The sequence below is a fragment of the Oncorhynchus mykiss genome, chromosome 25 (assembly GCF_057628025.1).
Source record: "Oncorhynchus mykiss isolate SJ-2025 chromosome 25, ASM5762802v1, whole genome shotgun sequence".
Lineage (NCBI taxonomy): Eukaryota > Metazoa > Chordata > Actinopteri > Salmoniformes > Salmonidae > Oncorhynchus > Oncorhynchus mykiss.
In genome coordinates, this window is record NC_143046.1 from 52,844,155 (window position 1) to 52,859,658 (window position 15,504).

Sequence of the window (15,504 nt, forward strand, 5' to 3'; positions counted from 1 at the left end):
AGTATGCATCCTGCGGCAAATCACTCAAAAACATGAAGAAAATTCCACTCAGCTAATAATCATTACAGTAACCTCAACAGCGAAGGTCTGTTTTTATTATTCTGTACCTCAGAACAGCTGGGATGTCTGAATGCTGACCGATTGTTTAGACAGGAGTGGGATTGCTCGTCAGACCTAGGAAAAAGTAGGCCCCCTTTTTCCAGGACCTCACGTCACAGAAGGCAACCCAGCTTGCCCCTCTTCTGTTTAGCTGCTAAGCTAAAAGCTAGACTAACATATCCACCCTTTCTCTGAAAAGATTATTGGTCAGCAAAACAATGAATATCTACTGACTGGGAAACTGCGGTGGTGGTCATAAAAAAATAGCTGGCTACACTCTTTAGGCTTCAGGATATTTGAATATTTCTGCTTTTGTTTGACGTCAGCGAGTGACTAAGGCCATGTGCTGTTCTGTTTACTACCATCGGTTTAGTTTTCCCCAGAAACACTCGAGACAGAGGGATGAACGGAACAAGAACGAGTGGTTGAGCAGTGCTCCTCAGACCACACGGTGACTCATCCTATTCACGAGGGAGAACTCAAATTAATTTAGCCCCGGCATTGCCGTGCTCGGACTAAGCGCAACTACGGCATGCCCAAGAAAACAGGGGGGTACATTGCTGTGTTTGAGGCATGTCCCACCATTCGACGGGTCTCGGTACCAAAGGCAGTGCTGCCACTCAGTCTCCCCACGTCAGCTTGCATAGGTGTTATAGGCGGTGCAGTCCACCAATACCTATAGCGCTGTGACACACAACCGATGGGTACGCCATGTATGCAGGTACCGGTTAAACCTAAGGTGAACACACACACACACCGAACGTGTTAATGTATATATACAGTTGAAGTCGGAAGTCTACATACACCGTAGCCAAATTAATTTAAACTCCGATGCACAAATCCTGACATCAAAGTAACAATTCCCTGTTTTAGGTCAGTTAGGATCACCACTATTTTAAGAACGTGAAATGTCAATAGTAGAGAATTATTCTGCTTTTATGTCTTTCATCACACATGCTTTTTCAGTTCTGCCCACACATGTTCTATAGGATTGAGGTCAGGGCTTTGTGATGGCCACTCCAATACCTTGACTTTGTTGTCCTTAAGCCATTTTGCCACAACTTTGGAAGTATGCTTGGAATCCTTGTTAATTTGGAAGACCCATTTGCGACCAAGCTTTAACTTCCTTACTGATGTCTTGATTAGAGGTCGACCGATTACGGTTTTTCAACGTTGTTGGAGGACCAAAAAGGCTGATACCGATTAAAAATCGGCCGATTGTTTATATTTTTTATTTGTAATAATGACAATTACAATACTGAATTAACACTTATTTTAACTTAATATATATATTGGTTTAAATAATGCAAAAACAAAGTGTTGGAAAATAAATTAATATGTGCCATGTAAGAAAGCTAACATTTAAGTTCCTTGCTCAGAACATGAGAACATGAAAGTTGGTGGTTCCTTTTAACACGAGACTTCAATATTCCAAGGTAAGAAGTTTTAGGTTGTAGTTATTATAGGAATTATAGGACTATTTCCCTCTATACCATTTGTATTTCATATACCTTTGACTATTGGATGTTCTCATAGGCACTACAGTATTGCCAGTGTAATAGTATAGCTTCCGTCCCCCTCCTCACCCCTACCTGGGCTCGAACCAGGAACACAGACAGCCACACTCAAAGCATCATTACCCATCGCGCCACAAAAGCCGCGGCCCTTGCAGCACAAGGGGAATAACTACTCCAAATCTAAAAGCGAGTGACATTTGAAACTGTATTAGCGCACACCCAGCTAACTAGCTATCCATTTCACATTGGTTACACCAGCCAATAGGCTGATAGGCTTGAAGTCAAACAGCGCTGTGCTGGCGAAGAGCTGCTGGCAAAACGCACAAAAGTGCTGTTTGAATGAATGATTACGGGCCTGCTGCTGCTCAGTCAGACTGCTCTATCAAATCAGACTTAATTATAATATAATAACACAGAAATACGAGCCTTTGGTCATTAATATGATCGAATCCGGAAACTATCATTTCGAAAACAAAACGTTTATTATTTCAGTGAAATACGGAACTGTTCAGTATTTTATCTAACGGGTGGCATCCCTAAGTCTAAATATTCTTGTTACGTTGCACAACCTTCAATGTACGTCATAATTACGTAAAATTCTGGCAAATTAGTTCGCAACGAGCCAGGCGGCCCAAACTGCTGCATATACCCTGACTCTGCGTGCAATGAACACAAGAGAAATGACAAATTCCCCTGGTTAATATTGCCTGCTAAACTGGATTAGTAGTTATAACTAGTGATTATGATTGATTGTTTTTTTTTTAAGAAAAATTGCTAGCGAGCATTAAACTTCTACTGCATTCACATAACAGGCAGGCTACTCGTGGAGTGCAATGGTTAGAGCATTGGACTAGTTAACTGTGCGGTTGCAAAATTGGAACCCCTGAGCTGACAAGGTAAAAATCTGTCGTTCTGCCCCTGAACAAGGCAGTTAACCCACAGTTCCTAGGCAGTCATTGAAAATAAGAATTTGTTCTTAAACTGACTTGCCTAGTTAAATAAGGTTAAAAAAAAGTTTTTAAAGTTCTTAAACGTTTTAAATAATCGGAAGCCACAAATACTGTTTTCCGATTGTTATGAAAACTTGAAATCTTGCCTAATTTTTTTTTTTTTTTTTGGCCATTCCGATTAAAATCGGCCGACCTCTCCTTGAGATGTTGCTTTAATATATCCACAATTTCCCTCCCTCATGGTGCCATCTATTTTATGTAGTGCACCAGACCCTCCTGCAGCAAAGCACCCCCACAACACGATGCTGCCACCCCTGTGCTTCACAGTTGGGATGGTGTTCGTCGACTTGCAAGCATCCCCCTTTTTCCTCCAAACATAACGATGGTCATTATGGCCAAACAGCTCTATTTTTGGTTCATCAGACCAGAGAACATTTCTCAAAAAACTACAATCTTTGTCCCCATATGCAGTTGCAAACTGTTGTCTGGCTTTATGGCAGTTTTGGAGCAGTGGCTTCTCCTTGCTGAGTAGCCTTTCAGGTTGTCATTACAGGACTTGTTTTACTGTGAATATAGATAATTTTGTACCCGTTTCCGACAGTATCTTCACAAGGTCCTTGCTGTTGTTCTGAGAATGATTTGCACTTTGACACCAAAGTACATTAATCTCCTGGAGACCGAACACGTCTCCTTCCTGAGCGGTATGACGACTGCGTGGTCCTATGGTGTTTATACTTGCGTACTATTGTGTGTACAGATGAACGTGGTACCTTCAGGCGTTTGGAAATTGCGCCCAAAACTGTCAAAATATTGTCTGAGTATAACAGAACTCATATTGCAGGCGAAACATGAGGAAAATCAAACCAGGAAGTGGCTTCTATTTTGAAAGCTCCATGTTCCATAGCCTGCCTTCGCTCCATTTAAAGGGATATCAACCAGATTCCTTTTCCCATCGCTTCCTCAAAGTCTTTAGACATAGTTTCAGGCTTTTATTTTGAAAAATGAGCGAGAAAGATAACATCGCGTCAGTGGATAGCTGGGTGTTCGCATGAGTTTTGCAGCCATTGACTCCCTCTCCTGAAAAAGAGACCGTGCCGGTTGATACATTATCGATGATATATTTTAAAAACCCGAGGATTGATTATAAAAAACATTTGACATGTTTCTGTGGACATTACGGGTACTATTTGTCTGCGTTGTCGTGACCGCTCGAGTCTGTGGATTTCTGAACATAACGCGCCAAACAAACGGCGGTATTTTGGATATAAAAATAATCTTTATGGAACATTTGTAACTGGGAGTCTTGTGAGAGAAAACATCCGAAAATCAAAAGGTCAGCGATTAATTTTACAGCATTTCTGATTTGTGACCAAGGTACTTTGATGCTAGGTGTTCATAATGTTTTGTCTAGTGATCGATAAACTTAAACGCTTGGATTGCTTTCGCTGTTAAGCATATTTTCAAGATCTGACACGACAGGTGGATTAACAAAATGTTAAGCTGTGTTTTGCTATATTGCACTTGTGATTTCATGAATATAAATATTTTTTGTAACATTATTTTAATGTGGTGCTATGCAATTCAGCAGTTGATGACAATTATCCCGCTAAAGGGATGGGTAGTGTCAAGAAGTTAAGACATTTGCGGACTGGTTGAAAAACAAGTTAATAATTCTGACTTCAACTGTATATCTGGACAATGGCAAGACAGTATGTCACAGCGCCAGTTTTTCCTAGAAGAAGCCATTCAATTTAGGAGGATCGACTGATGGCTTTGGGAATCGTATCTAGGGCTGTTGTGGGGCCTGGATTTTAGGCTGAGCCAGAGAGGTATGTAGGGACTGGTGGGACTAGCAGGAAGACTGGGTTGGAACAGTTTGGGGTGCGGGAAGAGCGGGTCCCTTTATCAGCTCTGTCAGGGGGAAAATGCATTTCACGCCTGGCTGGGCCTCCCCGCTGCCTGTCCCTCCCAATCCGTGCGACTGGGGGGGGGGAAGAGAAATGTTGAGGTGACACGGGCATCCTTTTGTGCCAACCAGTACGATTAGTACAGGCTGACCGGGGAAAGGTATGCACGCATACCCGCCCACATCTCATGACCCCACTTGTCAAACTCCTCACAGTCAGTGTACACACAAGCACACATCTGCGACATCTTCATCATGGCCCTCAACACCCCCCCCATGACGTCTGCAGCTAGAGTAACGGTGCCAGTCTGCTCCTATCCAGACCGGTCTTTGCAGTGCCCTCTATCCAGCTATAACCATCCTCTCCACCCCGTCCAGTCTCAATGCTGGACGCTGCCAAGGGGCTATTCAGGGCTCAGGTGGTAAGCCATCCATTTTCAACTTCCCGTGTATTTTTAGAAAGGTAGTCTAACATCACCCCCCCCTCCTCCTGACCCACTCCTCTCCCTTCTTTCTCTGCCCATTTGGGTAACTAACTTTAAACAGCTGGGAGTGTGCTTTTCCTTTTGGAGGCAGCCTTTAAATGATACCGCAACATCAAACAGGCTACTAGTGGAGCGAAAATGTGGCATTCGAGTAGTTCAACGCTATGAGGCAAAGTAGCATTCAATGGTATTCTGTGTAACGAAGGATAGTAGGGAGTCATAGTTGGAAGAATAGGGACAGAAGACTCCTTTATCCTTCAGTGTAGTCACCGATGGGGCTAAATCCAAAATTGCACGTGTACAAGTAGCCTGTGTGATCACGTAGTGTTTAAGTGTGCATGCAGATATATATTAGTGTCATCACTTACGTCAGGGTAGTCTTTTACAGGCACAAAGAGCTTCTCCTGCAGGTGAATGATCGGTCCCAGGGCCTCAGGTAAATCCAGAGGGTGTTTCTCTACCAGGCCATTCGCGGTGTCACTGTACATTTCTTTCCTCACTCTGTTGATCTCTGAAAGACAAAAGCAACATGCAGTTTGAGGATTGCACGCAGGACAAAACTAAAGCTATAGAAAATAGTCGTCAAGACAATAGTCAACGAGTCGGTCCAGAGCGGAGTGACATGGGAAAGTTACCATCAGAACTCGTTTTCATTTTCCACTGCACAACATTTGGAAATGTTTCACTACAGTGTACACTATTGAGTACGACCCATTGCTGTGTGTGTTCGATCAAACCATTGAGGACTTGTTAGATGAGGTCTATTGAGTTTTGGCGTGTGAGGGGTTAAAGCTAGCTCAGACAGCATGCTGGTGGTACATCTAGTGAAATATTGAGTTTGAGGGAGCAGCAGAGAACGGGGAATAGGAGAGAGCCAATCGGTCAAGGGGAGATGTGCCTTCAGTTTAGATCAGCCTGTCCAGTAAAACAAATGGACCAAAGGCAGGGACCAACCCACAGCGAGACAATTCCAGTCACACATACACTATTACTGCCTACATAGTGCAAATACAGCCTCAGAAATACTAGAATCCCATATACACCAAGTCACACACACAGCTAAGACATGCAGTCTGTCTCCCCAGGGGGGTGTTGAGACATGGGATTCATTTATGATGTTCAGTTGGGCCAGATAAGGAAGGACTGGGCTGCACGGTGTTCTGTAGCTTAACTACAGGGTGGACAACCATTGGTCACGCTGCATCCCACATCCCTGACCATGACAGTGTATTCCGCGACCACCAGTTGATGTTCACAAACCATCCCTCAACCAAAGTGCCTGTTACGTTCGAGCCTTGTCCTGACAAATTAGATAGGCCCATGTCCTCTTTCCGATTTAGGCACCCCCCCATTATGGACCACACAGCATTTCAGTAAATATTTAGCTTTCATGGAATGCCTAATTCAATTAAGGTAAAATCCTGAAGCGCACCTTTGTAGGAGGTTTATCCAAACTGTGGTTCGGAAAGAGTTTATTTTAGACTAATGGAGGTGGGGGGAGACATGACTCCAATGGGAGATCTCAACAACGACCGAGGCAGAGGAAACAGAGGCCATCTGAGGGAGAGTGGTAGAAAGAAACCTGACGTGGGCCTCAAAGGGCCACCCTTCAATTAAAACGTCTGCATCATAGACATCAATACCAGATCCCGAATGACAGGGGAGGGAAATCACCTCTACAGCCAAAGTAACCCTGAGTGCTAACACCAAATGCCACAGTCCCTCAAGTGCTGTAGCACCACCCAGAGCAGCAGGGCTTGTGAAGAGAGGGTGTTATAAAACACACGTATAGGACCTGAAAACCCCAAAAAAACAAGGTGGCTGTTGAAAGGGATTTCCTGACCATAGACAAAGGCACATCTGGCAAGTAGCTCAGGAGAATCTCAGATCTGTTTGATCCATACCTTCAAGGGTTACAGAGCAGACCACTGAGATGACATAAGTCCTCCCCATTAGGGTGACATCTATTCAGCTGTCGAGCTATGAATTAAGTGGGATGGGGAGTGCAGACAATACCGCTAAGTAGCTAGGTCCTTCCCTGGATAAAGGACTGAAAGCTTCTTAGGCCAGACCAAATCAATTAATAGTTAAACGTTGACGTTTTTGGGGGGCCAGGACTTAGTTGAACTATGCAATTCTCACAGATCTGTTTGAGTAGAAAAGGGTGTATGTGGTTTAGTGGAAAGTATTGGGCTCAAATAGATAGAAAACTGACCGAAACAGGGAGGGACAGGAATTTGTCCAATAAGAAAAGGTACATTTTTGTTTTCCGTTGTGAAACGTTTGGCTACGGTGTGACCTAATGAATTTGGCCCGGCTGGGACCATGGGGATGACTTAGTGGTGATGAAATGCTAAAAGGTAAGCTGTGGAGAGGCGGTTCATACTGCCTAGATAGGTTGTGTGTGTGTGTGTGTGTGTGTGTGTGTGTGTGTGGACTCAAGCCTCCCAGGGTGGGATTCGTAGGAGGGCGAGGCACTGGGGTTCATCAGGTTTGAAAGGCTTAGAAATGGGCAACACAGCCAACAACTTGTAACGTTCCTCCCTCTACACTGACAAGCACGGTCTCTTTACAAAAGGCTCCCCCCCGGCCTAATTTTATTTCCTGCTGCTAAAATGTCACATTAACATAGAGGCCGGGCAATCAGCTTGAGAAGCACAACACTTGACATCTAATTCCACCAGCATCGAAATCCTCGCACCAAGTCTTTTCCCAACCGCTGGGCTAACCTAAAAATGACCCTGCCTGGGCACTTGCGATGAAATAATTTGTGTTTGTCCACCCTGGCGACGTGTGGCTAGTCAAAAGAAGGTAGAGACTAAGGATCATTCAATCCAAAATGGAGAAAGAACAGCTGGATAACTTGGGCAGTAACAGAGAGTAGAACTGAAGGAGAACTGACAGCAATTCAGGTGATGCAACTTTATCCAGTGCTGTTTGAAGCACACACAGCCATCTGAAACTACTTTGATGTTAGCATAGAAGTTCTAGGAGACCATGGATGAATGAGAGGAAAAGGTATGGCGGTCCATGCATCACGTCTGTGTGCGTGTGTAAGGTTAAATGAGGTAGTAATAGATCCCCCTGGCCTCCCTTCACCCACCCCACTCAGCTTAGTTTGTGTTTCAAAGTGCCAGAGTCAGCATTCGGTCTGCTGCACACACCGAATCGCCAGGTCTGCCTATTGCATAACAGAGAATTGAACTCTGTTCTTGACTCCCGATATTTAAAAAAAAAAAAAAAAATTGTCAGGACAGTCAGTGTGAGACGGAGAGAGATCACCTGCACTGTGCTGAAAGGCAGAACACACACAGCATTTGACTTGACACTTCACCCCTTCCAAAACACCCTTGGCTCAGAACAGTCTCATCTCTTTCCTACCTTCTAGTTCCTGCACTTATCTTTTCTTATTTACAATGACTGCCTACCCCGGCCAATACTGGGCCAATTGTGCACCACCCTATGGGACTCCCAATCACAGCCGGATGTGATGCAGCTTGGATTCGAACCAGGGACTGCGGTGACGCACGCCTCTTGCACCGAGGTGGTGCCTTAGACCGCTGCGCCACTCCAGAGCCCAGTTGGTGTCAAGAAAATGTCAGTCCGAGTCTTAGCACAGGCAGCCCTCCATGAACTACAATAATAAATAAAGTTGGATTTCTACTGTTATAGGGAAGGAAAACAGTTTGAGAACTCTGCCTAAATGCAGTGACAAAGCAGATCAACAGCATTAGGATAGCGCTATTTAGAATGAGAGCATACAGACAATTAGGCTTGGGCGGTACCCAGATTGTCACAACGATTTTGGGCTATTCTGCAATACCAGCACTGAACACAAGGGGGACTGTTTCAAAACCCCACTGATGCTCTGTAATCCGAAGGTTTGCAATGCTAACATGTACAACTACATTGAGAATGCTAACAAGCACATTGTGAACATCTTGTAGTTGGGCCTAAACTATAGAAGGGGGGGGGGGAAACTGCGAAGTTTGCTGCATGCAAAAAACAAATAGTCAGCACGGCTCGAGCCAGGAGGGGATTACCAACCGAATGCATGATTTGGGAAGACACCAACTAGCTACTAAATTAGCAAACCAAATACCCAACGTCAGAGCATTTAGCACATTGTAGACAATTAACTTAGATTTCTTATAACTGGCAAATATTTGTGAATTTCATACTGTAATTATCACCTGGAACAAGTTGCACAACAGTGAGTGACTCAAGTAAACCACATGACTGGGATGACCATAAGCTACAAAATAATGTGACTGCTGAAATGAACGCAATGTTCTTTATCTAAGACAAATGAGTTGACTACAGGTATTTACTTAAGTAGCTACAAATATTTAAACTTAAAGAAAGTTAACTTCTTGGATATAGGGGGCGCTATTTAAATTTTTGGATGACAAACGTTCCCGTTTTAAACAAGATATTTTGTCACGAAAAGATGCTCGACTATGCATATAATTGACAGCTTTGGAAAGAAAACACTGACGTTTCCAAAACTGCAAAGATATTGTCTGCGAGTGCCACAGAACTGATGTTACAGGCGAAACCCAGATAAAAATCCAACCAGGAAGTGCCGCATTTTTTCAAACTGCCTCATGCCAATGACTCCTTATATGGCAGTGAAGGAGCTAGGAGTCAGCTTACGGTTTCCACGTTTTCCCCAAGGTGTCTACAGCATTGTGACGTCTTCTTAGGCATTTCCATTGGAGAATGGCTGTAAGAGACCATATAGGGCGAGTGGACGCATGGTGTCTCCCGGAGAAAACCTTGCGTAAAATACTGAGGTAGCCATTTTTCCAATCGTTTCTTATGAGAAACCAACTGCCTACACGGATATATTATCGAATACATATGTTAAAAACACCTTGAGGATGGATCCTAAACAACGTTTGCCGTGTTTGTCGATATTATGGAGAAAATTTAGAAAAAAGTTTGGCGTTATAGTTTAAGTATTTTCGGTCGATTTCTCAGCCAAGCAGGATGAACAAACGTGACGTTTTTCACCTACAAAAATATTATTTTTGGAAAAAAGGAACATTTGCTATCTAACTGGGAGTCTCCTGAGTGAAAGCATCTGAAGTTCTTCAAAGGTAAATTATTTAATTTGGTTGCTTTTCTTATTTTCTGTGAAAATGTTGCCTGCTGCCAGCACAGCCTATAGCATAGCATTATGCCATGCTAAACTTACACAAATGCTTGTCTAGCGTTGGCTGTAACATATTTTGAAAATCTGAGATGACAGTGTTAACAAAAGGCTAAGCTTGTGTTTTAATATATTTATTTCATTTGCGATTTTCATGAATAGGAAACGTTGCGTTATGGTAATGCGCTTGAGGCTATGATTACGCTCCCAGATACGGGATAGAAACAGGCCTAAATCAAGTCCTTGGTCTGGCTGCCTTCCTTCAAATCCCTCTTCTGTAACATTGAGGCATAGAAATAGCCTACATAACAGAGTAAGTACTGTATCCATCTCTATGAATGGATTCAGCTAGATCAGGTATTCCAAACTGGGGTACACCAAACAAATAATTCACATTTTTAAACAGTCCATTTATATTTTCCAACGGGGCTATACATTTGGGTGAGTCCCCCCGTCTGACAAGCCTCGTTTCACTGGCAAAAATACAATTAAACCATTAGTGGTCAGCGAAATAAATGTCAAGTACAGGTAGCCTAGTCAAATAATTAACATCCAATCCAAACATCCATCCAATCCAACATCCAATGTCAAGTACAGGTAGCCTAGTCAAATAATTAACATCCAATCACATTAACCGTTAATCTCTCATGGGAATTCCACTAACAGTCCGTATGTAGCTGCTGCTCATGTTGACATCTGTACTGATGGCACAAAAGCTATGACAGGGAGACATAGTGGAGTGGTAATGCGCATACAAACAGTTGCTCCCGACGCCACTTGGGTACACTGCAGCACCCACCAAGAGGCTCTTGCTGCCAAGGGAATGCTGACAGCTTGAAAGACGTTTTGGACACTACAGTGAAAATGGTTAATGTTGTCAACGCAATGTATTTTCTGCACTATGCAATGATATGGGCAGTAACCATGTAATGCTTTCACAACATACAGAAGTGCACTGTTAACAAGGGGCAAAGTATTTACACTTTTTTGAGAGCTTAGTTGTTTTTACTTACCATAATTTTTTACTTGTCTGACCTCTTGCATGAGGAGTTTTTCACCACTGGCCTATCTGGGTGATGTTTTTTCTCCCCTGAATGATCTGAATCTAGGATTACAGGGACTCTACAACTATATACAATGTGCAGGACAAAATTGAGGCTATGATTAAGAATGTGGAGCTCTTCTGTCTGTATTAACAAGGACAAAAGGTCTTTCCGTCATTATATGATTTTGTGTGCAAATTAACTCAAGCTTACGGACAATGTCAAATGTGATTTAGCGAAGCACCGGAGTGAGTTGGGTGCGCCATTACACAGGTACTTTCCCGAAACAGATGACAAACTGGATTTGTTATCCCTTTCATGCCCTGCCTCCAGTCCACTTACCGATATCTGAACAAGAGAGCCTCATCGAAATTGCAACAAGCGGTTCTGTGAAAATTGAATTTAAAATCAGAAGCCACTGCCAGATTTCTGAGTATCCTGGCTTGGCAAATCGTGCTGTTAAGACACTGATGCCCTTTGCAACCACGTACCTATGTGAGTGGATTCTCTGCCCTCACTTGCATGAAAACTAAATACAGGCACAGACTGTGTGGAAAATAATTGAAGACGGAGACTCTCCAATAGAAAATTGCAGAGTTATGTGCATCCTTTCAAACACACCCTTCTCATTAACTTGAGGTGAATTATTCACAATTTTCAATTAACAAATATGTTTTTATGTAAGATGGCTAAATAAAGAGCTAAATTGATTTTCACTTGTCCTATAAGAGGACCAGGGCACTCCTCCAAAATCCCCATCCCAGTGACTCAGAGCTGATGCTTTTCTCCCTATGCCGTCTTTGGATCCTAGCAGGCCAATTCCTCACGTCAACCAGAGCTAAAAATCAGCAGTAAGAGATCAAATTCTCACCCACATGGCTGTACACCCCTGGGGTGTAGGTCCTGGAAAGGTAGGCTGTTACTAAAGGGATCTGATGGCATGAGAGCGTGCATTTCTGCACACAGAGCAGACCACGGTGACGTGTTCATCTACTCGGTGTAAACAATCAAGTCATAGTAGTCAAGTTCTAGGGTAGGCGAGACTCAGGCTTGAAGGAGGGGGGACGATTCAGGCATGGAAAGGAGAAGAGATGGAAGGAACATTTTATTTGGTAGAGATGCAAAGATGACATAGGGCTGCAGTCAAACATGATTTTACAGTCAACTGTGAAGAGTCATGGGTCTCCAATTGCCCTAGAAAGGAACCAGTGGAAACAGCAGAGGGGAATAATCTAATCAGGTTTAAGGGCAGAGAGCAGCAATCTAAACAAGATCCATGAGGTCTGGGACAACGGATCATTAGTAAGTCTAAAAATAAAGAGTTCCGTAGAGACATTAACTGCTTCGTCCTCGTCTTGCTGCAGCTCTCTGGAAGAGGCCGTCCTCTTGACAACCCTGAGCCCTTACGTCAGGGAATAAAAACTGTGTCCAGCACACCACATAACAGGAGAAAGGATAAGAAAGAACTGGGACAGGCAAAAGCCAAGCCAAATCCAGGTAGGGATTCAGTCCGCCATAATGCTGTTCTCCATCCCGTGACGTCAGATGAGGAAAGGGTAAGAAGGACGGCCGCTTAAAAATAAAAATAAAAAAAAATACACCCCCGCGGTGGAGAAGAGCATTTGCAAAGGTACACGTTTATCCACTTTGTAGCAGCGCACTTTAGCTATCACAAAGCTCATGAGCGAACATATATTTGGGCTTAATGCATTCCCTTCCAGTCCCAGGCGATTTTATCCAAAGCGACACTCCACTTCAACAGTTAACGCTTTGCGGCAGAAGGTATGAGAAAAGGGCTCTTAAAAAAGGTGACCAAAAATCTAATATGCGGGCGATTGAGCCATGAAAACATTCATTTCTGCTTTTAAGAGGACAAACAGCAGTCTCGTCAATTAAAACACTTGAGTTTCAGCGTTAGCTTCTCTATAATCTGAGTTAGCGGCCAAGACGTGCATTGACCAGTGAGATGGATGACTGTGGCAAATCCTAGGCAGGCCTCAATATTCTCAGGGGCCGATGTAATTGCTGGGCCAAAACAAAATGAAAGCACTAAACTGCCATTGAAAGGAATGACACTGCGGTTTCCCAGGCGAGCCAGTGAACGATTTATGTTTGCAGGACTCTGCTACGCAGTCGGAGTAGAAACCTCTGGCGCCAGTTCTTTGAGCGGATATGCTACTCAATAAACGACTAACAAGGCCTCTCAATCCTCCATCTCTCCACTGGGCCTGATGTGAGCCAAGATAGGAAATACAACAGCACAAATTTGGTTTGGTCGTTCGATGCTTCACAGTACTTCCCAAACACAGTTCGCTGCATAAATTGGGTAGGGACAAAGTGTAAGGCTGCATGGTGTAGAGAACACATTTCTGAAAAGCAGCACGTTCTGCTCGATAGCAGTCAATGAGCGGGCGCAGAGCTGCTTCTAAGGGCAGGAAAAGGATATCGAAATGACCGCTACATGCACTGTGCAGGTCCTTTGTGGATAATTTCCACAACAATAAAATATATATATTTTTAAAGGGGTGAATCGCCTCAGCGCAGAAACAGCACAAATAGACCCTTTACCAGTATCAAGCCAAACTTGACTATTTGAGCTGCTTATAGCTTTCTGGTTGAGGGGAATTATTTTAAAATCCCTTTTCCTCTGATCGCTACAAACTTCTTCCCTGCCTGCTAGTTGAAGCATTTCAGCAGTTAGCCAAGAATTGGATAGATTCAGTGTGTTGGTGTTCTGACGGAAGCCAACATTTGTCAGCGAAAGAGACAATAATAGCAGTGCTTCTGAGGTTGCCGGCGCTAGCAGCCGAAAATCTGACAAACGTGGCTTAATGTGCCTCTTGGCAACGGGTTGCGGCAGCATGATGACTCCAATAGGATGTGTCATAGCTGGTCAGCGTGTCAATTAGACAATGAAAACAGACATTCACACAGGAGGAACAGTCATGCATTTGGGTCCCACAGCTTTGGCGAATCTCTGGGTCCGTGTACTGTGCCACAGACCAAAGCAGGCTGCTGTAGTTGTAGTCATCATTTCCTATACTGTTGGCAAGAAAAGAACAGGCAGTGAAATGGAAATTCGGCATGGCTGTGGAAGTCTGACTGGACAGCCAGTGAGTAGAAGGTAGGCGTATAGGCCTGACTCAACTGACTAATGCAGAACTGAAGTGCTAATTTGGCAATATTGCTAGCCAACATCTCAGCCAACTCAGCCCCCCCCCCCCCGAGCAAAAAAGTGAAACCTGAACATTTGCGAGCATTCCCAAAGATCTGATCAGATCTGAAAACGAAGAGACCTCGGGATCTCTGCAGAGCTATTAAGACCTGCTACTAAAATTAGAACAGGGGATCACCACATGTGGAACTGCTTTATGGTCTGGGTGCGAACGGGGGTACGGTATCAGCTCAATGAGGCATGGGAGTGCTTGTTTGCTGCACAGGGAGAGGTCTGTTGTTGGAGGACAGCGCACTCACGAGGGCCTGGCCAATGCAGAGCCATAATGGCTTCCCTCTTAATGGCCGCCGCGGGGCTCTCAGTACTCTACACGTGGAGGTACATTAGGAAGACACCCCCAGGGTGCTCACTAGCCATGTTGCCCTTAGCACCACAAGCCGGCGACACAGGGTAACGGAAAATACACAAACTCACGCTGCTCTTAACACCATTGGATCCCTCCCATTGGCAGCCACATGCCAACATTCATGTAGCATAACAGTAATGTAAGGAGAAAAGGGTAGTGCTTGATGCCAATGGTCCACTCAGCAAATCCTGCAAATGATGCAATTCACCAAATAGTAATTCTAATGCACCCAAATGCAACCACCAGTTTAAAAAACCAAAATAAAGATAAACATTATTGCTGCTTTTCTACCATCACAAAAAGGGATGGGATATGTAGTGTTAAATTGGAAAGTGCTCTAAAATGTTTCCATCCATCTTTGGGGATACTTCTTGGAAAGAGGATTGGTGCCCTGGGGGGGGATAAAGAAACTCCCAAACTATGCCTAAATTTGTCTGCTGTGTGTTAAGAGGGAAACTCCACCCTTCAGCAGCATTACAAAAGAGCCAACAGACCACTCTGTAGAGACAAACTGGTAAGATTGTGTCTCTGCGGACTTAAAGTGGGGTATTAATCTCACACTTTTATTCTCCCTTTTCAAGGGAGCTCATTTAATAATAATAAATACACGTGCTGTGTGATCGACTCTCCAGACTCACCCCCTGTTTATGTTAACCCACTTCCTCATCGTGATGGCTGATCCAGCAGGAGAAGTAAGCACCACCCACCTTCAGTCTGGCCCTTAGGCCCTCACCCACACTGCTTTAGAGAATACAAGCCATCTGCTAA

General features: G+C 43.9%; 1 protein-coding gene across 7 annotated transcripts in view; it reads right to left on the minus strand.

The window, feature by feature from the left end:
• The window catches only part of LOC110505280 (protein quaking-A), a 91,188-nt gene that overhangs the window by 57,551 nt on the left and 18,133 nt on the right, over nucleotides 1-15,504 (minus strand). For all 7 annotated transcript variants that reach the window (XM_090220491.1, XM_090220493.1, XM_090220492.1 and 4 more), the window contains exon 2: nucleotides 5,326-5,468. In XM_090220491.1, the coding sequence (XP_090076617.1) occupies nucleotides 5,326-5,445 (120 nt within the window). In that variant the 5' untranslated portion in view covers nucleotides 5,446-5,468. The remainder of the gene's footprint in view (nucleotides 1-5,325; nucleotides 5,469-15,504) is intronic.